This window comes from Leptopilina heterotoma, unplaced genomic scaffold (assembly GCF_015476425.1).
Source record: "Leptopilina heterotoma isolate Lh14 unplaced genomic scaffold, ASM1547642v1 Lhet_222, whole genome shotgun sequence".
NCBI lineage: Eukaryota > Metazoa > Arthropoda > Insecta > Hymenoptera > Figitidae > Leptopilina > Leptopilina heterotoma.
The window spans coordinates 89,905-106,367 of record NW_025110940.1 but is presented as its reverse complement, the minus strand read 5'-3'; the positions used below and the strand labels follow the sequence as shown (position 1 = coordinate 106,367).

The following is a 16,463-nucleotide window of genomic DNA, read 5'->3' as shown; positions in this document are numbered from 1 at the left end:
AGAATTCTTTTTAATTGCATAATTCTGCATAATCATGCTCATTTTAGCGCATAATTAACGCAGAATTAATTTTTTGGTCGCATAATTCCACATAATTGTACACAATTTAAGCGCATAATTCCGCATAATTGTGCACAATTTTAGCGCATAATTAGAGGGACTCAAAATGCATAATCTACCTTTCTCTATCTATTTTATTTGTAACCATATAGATTTTGTTGTAATATTCTCCTCCTGATTGTTGAAGTGCAATATTACCCCAGTTGGGATGAAATATAACTAAAGTCTGGAGGTCTATATAGACACCATTTACGTATGTAACATAATATGTAAAGTAATGTGATTTAAATAAATATTCTGATTTGTTGGGGCAAAGTGTCATAACAATTATTATAATTTTTTTATTTAAAGGGGTAAAAGCTAGGGTGATAGTCTTCACCTAAACAATAATGGGGTAATATGACACACAGTTCCCTTTTTCGTAGAACTGAAATTTCACAATTTTTGTGATTATTTTAACTTCCCTAGGGGGTAAAACAGTACAGAATAGTTGCTAAATAATATAAATAGTAAGTATAACATAGTAAGTATAAAGAAAAATATTTTTTTCAAAATACCTTTTCCTCTCGTATACGTTTGTCTTGATCCTCCAATCTTTGTGTCTCCTCCTTTTCAGCGGCGCGAAGTTCCATGAACCTTCTCTGTTGTTCTTTTAATGCCGCAATTTCTTCCTCCTCCAAAACTTCCATTAAAGCCTGTTCAATTGTTTTGCCGACCAGAACTTCAAGAATTGGTTGAACCTCACTGTCATAGTCAAATAACTATAAAAAGTTTTTTTGATTAACTTTCTAAATTCATGAAGCTGAAAAGAAATATTGTTTACGATTTTATGATTTTTTTAAAATAATTATTGTTATTAAAGACAATTATTAAAAAACAAAAATTCAAAAATTGAGCTCGACATAGATCGATTGAAAATTTAATGACGTAGATTTAGAAAGTGAAAGTGAAAGTGAGAATGAATGTGAAAATGAAAATGAAATTACATAATCGACCCCCTGAAGTAAATTTTTAAGAATTCAAAATGGCGGATCCAATATGGCAGATATATATTTTTTTGAAGAGGTTAAAATATTTGAATTAAAATATAAAAAATCGAGACTTTTAGTCAAAATTTATAACTTATATTATTCAAAACTATGTTTTTTTTTGTTTTTTTTTGACAATTCGAAAGAGTGCATTTTTGAAAAATTTGAAATATTAATCAATATTGCAGGAAGCTTGCCGTGATATTAAATATGCTGTATTTGAGAACAGAAGAAAATATTACAATTTTCTTTGTATAGAGAAATATAATGCAGAGAGTTAGGGTGCTTGACACGTGTATTCATTTTTTTTTTTTATTGATTTGATATATAGAAACTAGTTATGTTTAAAGACGTTATTAAATGATAATATATAATGTGAATAATTTAATATAAAAACTCACATCGCCGGCTTCAATTTGTGTGCATGCGTCTTGTCCAATTTTTTCCGGATAAAAAATTGGTGTTGCCGGCCGATCAACATAATGATCCGTTTGCGTCGCTACTTCTAGTTCATCAGGTTTTTCATAAAGCTGAAAAAAAGAAATTAAGAACAATATAAATAAAATTTTTTTTCATTTATAAAAATTTTAATTTTTACTCCGTCTTAATTTATCTTAAAAATTTTATTTAACATTTATAATCTTTATATCAATTGGCGAACATAACATTAAAGTTCGCCTCTTGGGGTAAAGTGGCGAACATAACCTCAATGTTCGCCTCTTGACATTAATTGGCAAACATAACCTCGAAGTTAACCTCTTGACAAAAATTGTCGAACATAACCTCTAATTATTGTTTCTATTAAATTTCAAATTAAATATGAAAGTTTAGGTAAAAAAAAATTGACTTAATTTAAAATGATGACAAAATTTAAAAACAAAAATTAAGAAAATAAAAACAAAATTATTTGTTTATTGAATTATTTGTAAATAAATAAAATAATTAAAATTTGTTGAAACTAGAACAAAAATAACATTTTTTTTTTTATATAAATATTTATAAAATTTTTACTTCTTCGAGATAAAGATCGGTTTGTACTGGTTCGTGTTTTCGGCCCAGTACAGGAGGAGGTGAACCAATTCGCATTAGCAGGGCCTTTGTCGCCTGTGAACGAGCTTTTCTTCTTGCCATTTCACGTTTTCTTATTTCCGCGTTTCTCATTGCTTGCGATTCGCCATCCAGCTAAAAATATTTAAAAAAAAAAATTTTTTTTTAATTCTCTGCCGTTGTTAATAACTTATCCCCACCAGAAGTTCAATCTAACGATTTCTGACCATAGCGGTCGTTAGCAAAAGCAGAGGATTAAATAAAACAAAAATAATTAATATTTACTAATAATTAAAACTTTTTTTACATTTTATTATTTTCATTTATTATTACAAGATTGACATAAAAATTAGATTTTGTTTTTCCCTTATTTCCTGACAAAATTTTCACTTTTTCCCTGACCCTAAAAATATTCTGATTTTCATCTCTAAAAATTATTATAGATAATCAAAAAAATATTCTATTACATTTATTTACGAATTTCTTCAATTGTAAAATTATTCAAAAAAAAAAAAAAAAATAACTTTAATTTTAAATAAATATTTAATCATTATTATTTTTCAATAGGAAAAAAGATTTTCAAAAATTTCGAATTCAAATAAAATTCTCCTTTAAATGAATTATTTTTAATAATTTTTGAAAAAGTTCTTCTGTGAGAATTTTTAAGTCCATTTTGTTTACAATTCAATTTTACGTGAAATTTCAATTATTTGGAACTTCTTCAATTAAATATTTGTTAGAAAATAAAAACTTTAAATAATTTTTAAAAATTTCGATTAAGTTTTTTGAAAAAAATTAGTTCCATAGAATTTGTTAGTTAAAAGTATATGAAAAATTCAGATTTTCAAAAATTTTAATTTGAAACCTTTACAAAATTCAATTATTTCTAAAAATTTCAATTATTGGTAACTTCTCAAAAATTAAATTATCTAAAACTTTAACTGTAATTAATTTTTAAATTAATTTTTATTAGAAAATTCTACGAGAATTCAATTACTTAAATAAAAATGTAAATAATGTGAATACTTCCTCCGAATGATTTTATTATTTATGAAATTAATTAAATCCCTGAAAAGAATTTTAAAATTTATGAAAATAATTGAATTACTACGAAGAATTTAATGCCAAATTTTAAAACATTTGATTTTTTCGAAAAAAAATTATGCGTATTCTATTCTAAATAATTGAATTCCTGTGAAACTTTTTTATTTTTTTGTAAAATAATTGAATGTTTGTGTAGAATTTTATCAAAATTTGTGTTTAATAATTGAATTCTTTTGGGAATTTTTATTATAATAGTCAAATATATATTGAAAGTCATTGAATTAAAAATTTTTTTTGAAAATAATTGAAATTTTGACATGAATTTTATTAAAATTTTAGAAAATAATTGAATTCTTGTGATAATGAATACTATTATTTATTAAAATTCCTGAAAATAATTGAATTTTGTCGAAGAATTTTCTTATTCATTTATAAAAATAATTGCAATGTTTACAACAATTTTTTTTTAGATTTTTTGAAAATAATATTGAATTTCTGCGAAGAATTTTATTAATTTTGACAATAATTGAATTCTTGTGACGAATATTGTTATTTATGAAAATAATTGAATTTTGTTAAAGAATTTTACTATTTATTTATAAAAATAATTTAACTGTTGACAATAAATTTCTTTTAGATTTTTTGAAAATAATTGAATTACTGAGAAGAATTTAATGCCAAATTTTAAAACATTTGATTTTTTCGAAAAAATTTATGCAAATTCTATTCTAAATAATTGAATTCCAGTGAATTTTTTTTTTTTTTAAATAATTGAATGTTTGTGTAAAATATTATCAAAATTTTTGTTTAGTAATTGAATTCTTTTAGAAAATTTTATTAAAATAGTCGAATATTAAAAATCATTGAATTAAGATAATTTTTGGAAAATAATGAAATTTTGCATGAATTTTATTAAAATTTTTGTAAATAATTGAATTTTGTCGAAGAATTTTGCTATTCACTTATAAAGATAATTGAAATGTTGACCATTTTTTTTAGATTTTTTGAAAATAATTTAATTCTTGTCATGAAGATTGTTATTTATGAAAATAATTGAATTTTACAATGAATTTTATAAAAATTCCTGAAAATAATTGAATTTTGCTATTTATAAAGATAATTGAAATGTTGACGAGAATTTTTTAAAAAATGTTTGTAAATATTTGAACGTCTGGAAAGAATTTTAATATTTATGAAGATAGTTGAATTCTTTCAAAGAATTGCGTTGAAATCATTTAACATTTATTATTTTAATTATTATTAATTATGAATTTTATATTTTGAATTTACAATATTTTATATTTTTTATTAAATTAATAAAAATAATAATAAAGATGAAAGAAGTTCAAAATAATAAAATTTACTTTATTAATTATTGTTAATAACAATTTAAAAATTTAAGTAACAAAAACTAAGCGTGCATCTTCTGAGTAGTGGGGGTAGAGCACGACCAATCAATAGGCGCATTTCAACGCTCGGCAACGACGTAAACTTAGAACTCTAGTTAATTTAATAATTATTGACTAAATACACGAAAAAATGTAATTATAGAAAGTTCTTTAATAGTAGAGTATATAGAATAATTAATTAATCATCTTTATAATAAAAATATTTTTAGAAATGGCCGTATTACATTTTTCCTTTGTAAACCCTTTTTTATTTTAAATAAATTATTATTATTATTACATTTTTTTATTATAATTGTACCTAATAATTTTTTTTAACATTCATTTTACGTTATACAAGCATAAATATAAAATAATATTAATAAAAATAAATAAAAATAAAATGAATGTAAAAAAGAAAAACTTACGTCACCAGTGGCGGAAGCAAAATTACTTCCACGCGCGACTCGCCGATCGAACATGATGTTCCCAAAAGGAACAGAATGATCACTGCAATAAAGAAAAAAAAAGGAAAAATTATTCACTTAAACCCCTTTTTATCAATAAATCACTAAATTAATTAATTAACTATTTTATAATAAATATAATTAACTATTTATTTCAAATATTATAATTAATAATTAATTAAATAATTAATAGTCTTTCAAAAGCTTTCGTGTTACAAAAAAAAAATTCTACACTATTTTCACACCGTGTTCGAAAAATATATTTTCGAAAAAAAAATTTTATAAATCATTTTTTTTAACACGAATAATGTATTATTAAAAAAATAATTATCAAAAATTGCAAAGAGGAAATAATCAATAGTTATTTTTGCATTTTTTTTTTATTTTCTTGTCATGTTTATTATATGAAAATAGAAGCGAAAATGAGAAAAATTTGCTTATTTCGAAGGGCAGGGGGAGGGGGGGGTGAAAAAGATTGAAATTAAAATACGTTTTTTAAATAGTTCAATTTTATTTTTTTTCTGTTTTGAATTGAAGTAATTTAGTAAATAAAAAAATTTTTTTGTTTATTCAATTAAATGTCAATTATATATAATTATTTAAAAATGTATTTTCATGACTAATACAATACAAAGTAAACTGAGTTATTTTGTTTACTCAAAAAGCGATCGATTTTGAATCCTATTTTTCAATAGAGTCCTACTTTTTTTTCTGGGACAACCTTTCTTAGTTCCTAGACTTTTATTTTATCGCGATAAGAGAGAAAAAGGTTTTATGTAACACTTAGATCGAGATTAGAAACTATGCCACTGTGTTATGTCTTCTAAAAAGACAAAAATTGGTTTTTTTTTTGTTTAATTACTTTTATTTTATTTTTTAATAAATTTTTTTAATTTATAGATTAATATTAACTTTAATAATTAAATGTGTTTTAAAAATTTAATCTTTTATATTAATCTTTTATGTTAAGTTTTTATTTATTTTTTCAAAATTTCCAAAAATTAAAAAAAGAATTTAATTTTTGTTATATAGTAATTTCTATTTTTTATATTTCATATATTAATTCAGTTTTTTTTATAGTTAATTCATTTATTTTATTTAAGTTCGAGAGTTGATAAATAATATTTAATGCAATTATTTTATGGTGGAAAAAATATTTTTTTTAATAATCTCCTTTTTATATTTACTCTTTTAAATATAAAATTTATTTTATTTACTTTATTTATTATGTATACTTCATGAAAGTTTTAATGAAAAAAAATAATGAATAATTTTGTTTTTGTTGAAAAATTCAGAAAAAACTTCTAATAAAAAAAAAATGCCGTCAGGATTCGAACCCCTTAATATTACGCTGAAAATCGAATGCGCTAACCAATAGACCATGAAACTCTTTATAAATTTATTTTTTTTTTCTTATAAATTTATTCAACGTCAAATTTTAATTTATTAAATTTTATTATTTGTTTTTCGTTCAATATTTAAAAAATAATTCAAATAATTATTTAAATTTTTAGTAATAATTTAATTTGATTAAATATAAAAAATGTAATATTATATATATTTAATGAAAGAAAAGTAATGAATCAATAAAAACAATTTATCAATTTTCATTTTTTGTTTCTTTTAGAATTAGAAAGTTGTAGTTTTTCGTACAAAACAGAATATTATAAAAATAAAATATAATTTTTTGAAAACAAAATTTTTTTAATCCAGGTTCAGAAAACAAAACTAAAACTGTAATGCAGAATATAATAAGAAGCCGTAATTCTTTACTAAGTACAAAAAAAAATATTTATCACGCAAAAAATAATGTTGTGCCAAATGAAAATTTTTCTTTCAATTTCACAGTAAAGAATTTTAAAATGTGTATCAAAATTTAGTTTCAAAGTTTACCCGCGTATTGGAAGCGTTTTCATTGTCCCCTCGATTGGTTCCAACTGTTTGGGTAACGCTCGTGGCGTCTGAGGGAATCTGCTAAGAAAAACAATTCCCGCTCTTACGTACTTTATAAATTTTTATTTATTTACTCGAAAAAAGCACTTATTTTGGGTTTTCTCTTTTATTTTTTTAAAAATATTTTTTATTAAAATTTTTGAGAATTAATTCTTTTTTTTGTCAAAACTTGTATGTCAATTTTTAATGCAAATTTCAACATAAATAATGTGTCGAATAATAATTTATTTATATTTGAAATAATCGAAAAAAAATGATAAATAAATAATAAGTAATGAAAATTTTTTTTTGAAACCTAAGGAACAAATTTTTTCAGAAGTGTGAGAAGCAGATATTTAAGAAAACATTTAAAAAAATAAAAAATTATAGACATTAAAATGTACATAGTTATGATTTTACAAAAAAAAATTAATTTAAAAAATTTTATTTTCAAAAGATTTTAAAATTTATTAACTAAAATTTGCAAAATCTCAAAAAATAGTAGAATGCATATATATTTTGATAAATTTTTCCAAGAAAAAAAATATTAAAAATTTTGTTAAATAAAAAATTATTTATGATAAAATTATTAAACTAATTATTACTATTACCATCAATTAAATATTTAATTAATAATTAAGCTAATTATTACGCTAATGATTATTATTGACATATAAATTGTTTTTTACTTTCAGTAAATTTACAATTAAAAAAAAGTCCATTATTTGCTAGGATTCGAACACATTGTACTGACGATGGCAGACAAGTGCGTAACTACTGAGCCATTTCGCCATTGTTTTAAAAATTTTCAAATTTAATTTTCTCGATAGAAATTTCTATGGTGCGTTCTACTATTTTCCCCAGAGTGAATATTTAGACTTGACTATTGTAAACATTTATTTGAAAATGAAAAAATTTCATACATTTTTTCAAAAAGTAAAATCATGGAATTTTTTTCTTTTTTATTACAACAATAAAAAAATACTAACAATTTTTAATTTAATTTGCAGTTAGAGAAAAAGAAAATGATTTCTCGGCGTTAATTTATTTTTTTTATTTGTTCGTGCTCAAAATTTTTTTAAACTTACGAATTTAGAAAATCGTTTCGTCTCATTCGTTTGGAACGCTCGTCCATCGATGATGCTGTTGTTATTGAAGAAGCATTCATTGGAAGATAATAGAAATCCTCAGTTGCCTTGAGTGCCGCCTGGCAACGTGAATTATGACTACTGTGACGTACTTCAGGTTTTTTATTAATCGACGCAAGATGTCGAAATCGTGTTCGATGAAAAAAATCAGTCTCGTCATTTGTCTCGGGAAATGGATTTCCATAAATAAAATTTGGCGTGATTCCAAGTAGGGCAGCAACTTCAGGTGGTGGCATTAAAAATTCTCCAGTCTTTACGGTTGTGAAGAAGGGTTTTGGATGTATCACTTGCTCGGAGGTCTTTTTCATTTTGAGAAAAGAAAAAAAAAATATCGTCAATTATTGTGATGTTCTTTTTATTTTCAGGAGAAATGTTTTAAAAATAAAATTCCTATACAAAATCCTAAATCTGGACAGTCGTAGGAGTTTGGCTTTAGGGTACTACTGATTGGATTTTATGTTTTAATTAAAGGATCCTGAATGGCTGATGCAAAATAGCTAAAGTTTTAAGTAATTGAAGAAGGAGAGGTGAGTGGATGATGCAGAATCGGAATGTTGACTGTTTGCTAGAAGCTGTTTAGTTGGGATTTAACAAATGTCAAATCAAGATTCAAGAAGAAGAACCTCTTAGTGGTGAAAATATTTTCGCAGGTATCCGAAAAGCTCTTCTGAAGAACACAACAACTTTTCAACACAACAAATTTTCGTTAAGACACAAAAATCCTTAACCACCAATTATGAACGGTTAAATTGTTTTTAAATCATTGATTAATTAATAATTTTTAATCGGGGTTGGTGAAACTGGCCCTAAGTTTCGCTACTTGACGATTATTTTCCGAACCCAATTCATAAACTAACGGAGCTCTATCAGATGATTTTAAAATCCAAATTTCTACATGCAGTGGTTGTTTGGTGGTCTAGGACTCAACTTATAACTCACTGTAAATCGTGAAGTGTTAAAATAACACTAAGGTGGATTAAAATAATCTGCAATAGTTTAATCACTCTAGGATTAAATTAACACCAGAAAAGATTAAAAATAATCCATTTTGATGTTACTTTTTACTGTGAATGAAATTTTACTTTTAATCAAACACCAAGTCAATGATTTGTCAAAATTCGACAAATTTGGCTTTACAGGGACAATAATAGTTAGTTAGTAACCAACTTACCAACTAACGAGCTAACAGACTAAATTTCTAACTACCTTACTAACTTACATACTAACTTACTAACTGACATACTAATTTACTTTCTAACTAACTTGCAAACTAAATTACGAATTAACTTACTAACTTATTAACTAATTTACCAACCACCTTATACTAAGTAACTTACTAGCCACCTTACTAAGTAACTTACTAACTTACTAACTTACTAACGAACATACAAACTTAAATGCTAATTGCTAATTAACATACTAACTATCTTACAAATTAACTTACTAATTAACTTGCTAACTAATTTATTAACTGTCTTACTAACTAACTTACTAAGTTACTAACTAGCTTATTAAATAACTAACTTAATTACTTACTAACTTAGTAAGGTATTAAGTAACTAACAATTTAGTTAGTTCGTAACGAAGTTAACTATAGTTAGTTAGTAACTAAGTTAAGTAAGTTAGTTAGTAAGTTAGTCAGTTAGTAAGTTAATTTGCTAGTTAGTATGTTAGTTACTAACTACCTTACTAACTAACTTACTAACTAACTTATTAACTTATTTACAAACTTAATTACTAATTAACTTACTAATTAACTTACTAATTAACTTACAAATTTGTAAGTTAATTAGTAAGTTACTTAGTTAAAAAATTAGTAAACTAGTAAGTTAGGTAGTAAGTTAATTAGTAAATTAGTTAGTGAGTTAGTTAGTAAATTAGCAAGTAAGTTAATTAGTGAGTTGGTTAGTAATTAATTTTAAAGTTAGTTAGTAAGGTACTTGGTAAGTTAATTAGTAAGTTAATCAGTATGTTAGTTAAAAAATTTGTAAAATAGTAAGTTAGTTAGTAAGACATTTAGTTACTTAGTTAATAAGTTAATTAAAGAGTTAGTTGGTAAATTAGTTAGTAAGTTAATTAGTAAGTTAGTTAAAAAATTATTTTAGTAAGTTAATAAGTTAGTCAGTTAGTTAGTTAGTTAAAAAATTAGTAAAATAGTAAGTTACTTATTAAAACAGTTAGTAAATTTGTTAGTAACTTAATTAGTGAGTAAGTCAGTAAATTAGTTAGTTAGTATGTTAGTAAATTACTTAGTTAGCTAATTAGTAAATTGGTTATCAATTAAGTTTGTAAGTTAATTAGAATGTTAGTAAGTTAATTAGTAAGTTAGTTGAATAATTATTTTAGTAAGTTAATAACCTAATCAGTAAGTTAGTTACTAAGGTAGTTAGTAAGTTATTTTGTAAGTTAGTAAGTTAATTGGTGAGTTACTTAGTAATTAAGTTTATAAGTTAGTTAGTAAGTTAATAAGTTAGTTAGTCAGTAAGCTAGTTAGTTAAAAAATTAGTAAAATAGTAAATTAATTATTAAAACAGTTAGTAAATTTGTTAAAAAGTTAATTAGTGAGTTAGTTAGTAAATTAGTTAGCAAGTTAATTAATAAGTTAGTTAGTAAGTCAGTTAGTTTGTTAGTAAATTACTTAGTTAGCTAATTAGTAAATTGGTTAGTAATTAAGTTTGTAAGTTAATTAGAAAGTTAGTAAGTTAATTAGTAAGTTAGTTAAAAAATAATTTTAGTAAGTTAATAAGTTAGTCAGTCAGTTAGTTAGTTAAAAAATTAGTAAAATAGTAAGTTACTTATTAAAACAGTTAGTACATTTGTTAGTAAGTTAATTAGTGAGTTAGTTAAACATTTAGTTAGTAGGTTAATAAGTTAGTAAGTTATTTAGTAAAGCAGTTAATAAATTAGTTAATGAGTTAATTTGTAAGTTAGTTAGTAAATTAGTTAGTATGTTAATTAGTAAGTTAGTTAAAAATTATTTTAGTAAGTTAATAAGTTAGTCTAGAAGTTAGTTAGTTAAAAATTAGTAAAATAGTAAGTTTCGTTATTAAGACAGTTAGTAAATTTGTAAGTAAGTTAATTAGTTAGTTAGTTAGTAAATTTGTTAGAATGATAATTAGTAAGTCAGTTAGTGAGTTTGTTAGTAAATTACTTAGTTTACTAATTAGTAAGTTTGATAGTTAGTAAGTTATTAAGTTAGTAAATTAGTAAGTTAGTTAAGAAATTATTTTAACAATTTAATGAGTTAGTCAGTATGTTAGTTAGTTAAAAAATTATTAAGTAAGTTAGTAAGTTAGTTAGTAAGTTAATTAGTGATTTCGTTAGTAATTAAGTTTGTAAGTTAGTTAGTAAGGTAAGTAAAAATGTTAGTTTGTAAGTTAGTTTGTTAGTAAGTTAATCAGTATGTCAGGTAGTAAGTTAATTAGTAAGTTAGTTAGTGAGTTAATTAGTAAGTTAGTTAGTGAGTTAGTTAGTTTGTTAGTAAATTACTTAGTTAGCTAATTAGTAAGTTAGTTAGTAATTTAGTTTGTAAGTTAATTAGAAAGTTAATAAGTTAATTAGTAAGTTAGTTAGGTAGGTAGTTAGTAAGTTAGTTAGTTAGGTAGTAAGTTAGTTATTTAGTTAGAAAGTTAATAAGTTAGGTAGCAACTAAGTTTTGATTTGGAGTAAAATTTTAGTCATAGTAAGAAATAACATCAAAATGGTTTATTTTAATCCTTTTTGGTATTAATTTAATCTGCAACGCTTTTTAATAACTTACAATTTACTGTGAGAGACAAGTAAAGTATTCTTCTTGTGGACAAATTATTAAAGTTAGAAGCATTTCTGGTGATGAAACCTAACACCTTCAGTGAGTTATTTATTATGTTATTTATGTGAATTTGAAAGGAGAAATTATATCAATTAAGGACTATGGTTGTTCTGAGTTGAAATATATTTGTTAATAGTTATTGGTTGGTGTTTTGGTTAGTTTTTGCGAGCCTAATGTTATTGTTAAATTGTTTGTGTATTTGATACTAAAGTGTTGTCGTTCTGTATCAACTTATTTGTCTGTATTCAGAACAACGAGAGTATTAGTCTCTCTAGACTGATGATAAAAATAATATCTGACGGTTGCATAGGAGTCTGTCAACCAGGCTGCAAATTATGTTTATATTCCTGACAACAAGTCTAAAAACTTGTTGGACTGAAAATTATGTTTATATTCCTGACAAGTCCAAAAACTTGTTGGGCTGCAAATTATGTTTATATTCCTGACAACAAGTCCAAAAGCTTGTTGGGCTGCAAATTATGTTTGTTTTGCTGACAACACAGAGAAAAACTGAACTCAAAATGAGTCGAAAAAGTGACTCATTATGAGCTGCAACAAAAATGAACCTCGCAGATGGCGCTACGTTCTATGTCATTTAACATGGACTCATTTTGAGTTGCAACAAAAATGAGTCCAAGTTTTTTCTGTGAACAAGTCTAAAAACTATCTGAGTTCAAGCAATCATTGACCCTGAGCAAGTTAGCAACTTATCGATACAAGAGATACTGGACTTCTGAAGGAGAACAGGACTCCGAATAATTTGTACGAACTGAAGTTTGCTACAATGGATATTAACCTAAGTGTCTACTTTCCATATGAGAAATGCAGTTCGACTTCAAATTAGGAACCGCCACAAACCTAACTTCTTAATAATAACCAAACAACTTAAATCTAATTAAAAAAAAGAAATAATCACTCAAGAGACCTGTGTCCTCCTCGAACTTCTCTTGCTCAATTGTCCCTCCTCCTGTTCCTGTATTCTCCTCAATTTCGCATTAAGCACCTCATTAAAATCCTCAGTCGATAATATCATTGATGCTTTCCTCGGTTCCTTATTATCATCACTCTGTAAATTACCATGACTCTTGCTCTGTTGTCGTATTCTCAATGGATTTGATTGATGACTTTGCAAACTAGCCAATACCAAATGATCATTTGATTTGCTAATTCGTCTACGTGTCTGGAAGTTATTCTTGACATTTTGGCTCAAGGTCATTGTCCTTGCGGAAGCTCTTTTAAAATTATCACCACCATCATCATCATTATTATTATCATAATCATCACCATTAACATCATAATCATCCAGATCCAGCTGGAGAATTGGTAGGGAAGATTCGAGATTGTCCTTTTGTAATATTGTAAATGCTGGTGAATTATTTTTTTCCAATTTATCATGAAATCCATTTTCCATTGCTGCTGTTGGTAAAATGGATATTCTCGCTGGCATTATACGAACTAACAAAAAAAAATATTTTTTTGTTTAATTCATCAATTTTGATTTTAAATTATTACCATTGTGTTATGAATTCATGAATATTTATAGGCAATTATTTTTTGGTATAAATAAATGTCTTTGACTATTTTTGATATCCTTGAAAATAGATATGTGATCGATCGTGATTGGTAGGTGGAGAGTGAGGGGGGGGGATTGGGGGAGGGGGGTCAATATACAATGTCGCGTGACTTGTCACAATCGGCTCAAGGTCTCAAATATATTGTCCATTCACGAAGTCTTGTGTCTCGATTTTACAGTTAATCTGCTGACCAATCCTGTCTAATATCTAATCTGTTGAATTGAAAAGTTAGTTTAGATAATGTTTACTATTTGACACAGCAATTAAACACAATAATGTAAATAAGTATAAGAAAAAATTAAAAAAAAAATATTTTTTTTTTTTGAAAAAGGGAAAAATTGAAAAAACAGTTGTGGAATATTTTTGAAATAAAATATTTGCAATATACAGACAGACAAATAGACAAACGCGGTTTGCCTTCATATATTCGGGAGCATAAAAAAGACAAATCGTTACAAATTTAAAAAAAAAAATTATTCTAATTAAATCCTTAATTTAATTACTCAGTTAATAAATAATAACTAAAACAAACTATTGCACTAAGTTAATTAGTTTAACTTCATTTATTTCTAATAACAAAAATAATAATTTCAAAATTTCTCTTGTCCTCGCTTGTCAGTTAATATTTTATATAAATAATAATTTTTAATGTTATGAACAATTTTATAAACAAATTCAATTTTTTTGTAAATTTTCTTAAATGCACAATATATTTTATAAAAACTATTTTTTCACTGTTTTTCGATAGAAAATAAATTCTCATTTTGATAATAATCGAAAATAACTTTTTAAAAATAAAATATCGAAGTTTAAAATTTATTTACAATAAATAAGATTAAAAATTATAAATTTTTAACAATAGAAATAATTATTTAGAACTTTATTTTTAAATTTAAACTATTTTAATAATTGTTGCTGAATAATAATAATATTAATATAATAATAATAATAATAAACAAATTCTAATTTGTTTATAAAAATGATTATAAATAATAATAATGATAATAATAATATAGATGTGATATAATGTTTTACAAATTCTAATTTGTTGAAACAATTTTTTTTATGAAATTTTTTATTAATAATTATGAATATTTCTAAAAAAATTTATAATAATTCAAATTATAATTATTTATTATATTTATTTAAACAGTGAAATTACAATATGTACACAAAATTTTAATTTATTTATAAAAATGATGAAGTTTATAAATTTTGAAAAAAATGTAAAAGGAGGTCGATTATGTAATTTTACTTTCACTTTGATAGAATTTTAAATGCAGAAAAAAAATTATTTCAAAGAGGAAATGAAAGTGAAAATAAAAATCTAAGTGAAAGTGAAAGTAAAATTCTGTCAAAATGTAAAAAATTAGAAGTGAAAATAATATTCTATAATAGTGAAAAGGAAAGTGAAAATAAAAAACGATCAAAGTGAAAATGAAAATGAAAGTGAAAATCGAAATAAAATTACAGATTCTACTCCCATGAATAATTATTATTGTTTTGAATTGATTATAAAAATATATTAATAGTCATAATAATTAGTATAAATGCAAAATAATTATTTTATTTGTTTATGAAAATATTTACGACAATATTATAAGTATAATATAAAAAGATTATATTTTAATTCGTTTATTAATATTTTTATAATTATTTTTAATATTACAATATTATAAATTAATAAAAAAAAAGATTTTTATTTTATTCTCTTACTTTAAAAGTACATTTATCAAATAAATAATTTATTATTAAATAAATTTATAATAATATAATTTTTTTAATAACAATTGTTAATGAAAGAAAAATCTAGTAAAATTTACCATAAAGGAAATTATTATAAAAGTAATAAATTTTTGTAATTTGTTCAATTTCTATAATAATTAATTAATAACATTATATTTATAAAATTTTTATAAGCTTATTACTTTTTAAGTCTGCGTAAATGTATTAAATAAATATTTGTATTAAAAATATTTGTCATAGAAATTAAATTTGTTTATAAAAACGTTAACAATCATCTCTATGTTAACAATAATTGTGGTAATGACTATTATCTTACAATAATTTCTTATTTGTTTATAACAAAAATATTAATAAATTTCATACATGACAAAATATTAATAAAAATTGTAATTATAATTTTACACTTTTATTAATTTTCGATTTTGTTTATAAAAATGTCCAATAAAAATTGTGACTATAATTATTATATTTCAATAATTTCTTATTTGTTTATAACAAAAATATTAGTAAAAATTGTGCAAAAATTGTAAGTATAATTTTACCTCGACTTTACATTCACATTGATTTTTAAATTTGTCTAGGAAAATGTTAATAACAATTGTAATGATAATAATTATTTCACAATAGTTTTTTATTTGTTTATAACAAAAATATTATTCAAAATCGTTAATATAATTTTACGATTATATTATTATTTATATTACTTTCACTATTATTACTATTATTACTATTGTTATTATTATTATTATTACTATTATTATTATTATTATTATTATTATTATTTATATTACTTTCACTATTATTACTATTATTACTATTATTATTACTATTATTATTATTATTATTATTATTTTTAATTATAATATAATTTTTTAATTTGTTTATAAAAATTTCAATAAAAATTGTAATTAAAAAATTATTTAACAATAATTCTTTATTTGTTTATAATAAAAATTTATAAAATGTTTAAAACAATTGCTTATTTAATAATCAGACAGACAAACATAAAATTCTTGATAGTTGTATAACAAAAGTTATAGCAAGTCATCAACCTGGTGTAAAAAGTATTTCTTTGATCGATCAATACCTACTTGAAGTTTGCGTCTAAGATAACACGTGTCACGCATGCAGGACAATTAAAAAAATCACAGTTAATGAAATTAAAAATTGAATTCAAGAATTGTTGAATCAGTATTTAAATTGTTTTTTAAATAAGAATTT

The 16,463-nt window shown here is 23.1% G+C and overlaps 1 protein-coding gene across 2 annotated transcripts in view; it reads right to left on the bottom strand.

Moving 5' to 3' along the window:
- Positions 1–16,463, bottom strand: part of LOC122502189 (radial spoke head protein 3 homolog B) — a 37,322-nt gene that overhangs the window by 11,164 nt on the left and 9,695 nt on the right. For both annotated transcript variants that reach the window (XM_043612125.1, XM_043612123.1), the window contains exons 2-7: positions 12,848–13,377; positions 8,052–8,410; positions 4,993–5,074; positions 2,100–2,270; positions 1,490–1,618; positions 618–821 (exon numbers count right to left, since the gene is read on the bottom strand). In XM_043612125.1, the coding sequence (XP_043468060.1) occupies positions 618–821; positions 1,490–1,618; positions 2,100–2,270; positions 4,993–5,074; positions 8,052–8,410; positions 12,848–13,369 (1,467 nt within the window). In that variant the 5' untranslated portion in view covers positions 13,370–13,377. The remainder of the gene's footprint in view (positions 1–617; positions 822–1,489; positions 1,619–2,099; positions 2,271–4,992; positions 5,075–8,051; positions 8,411–12,847; positions 13,378–16,463) is intronic.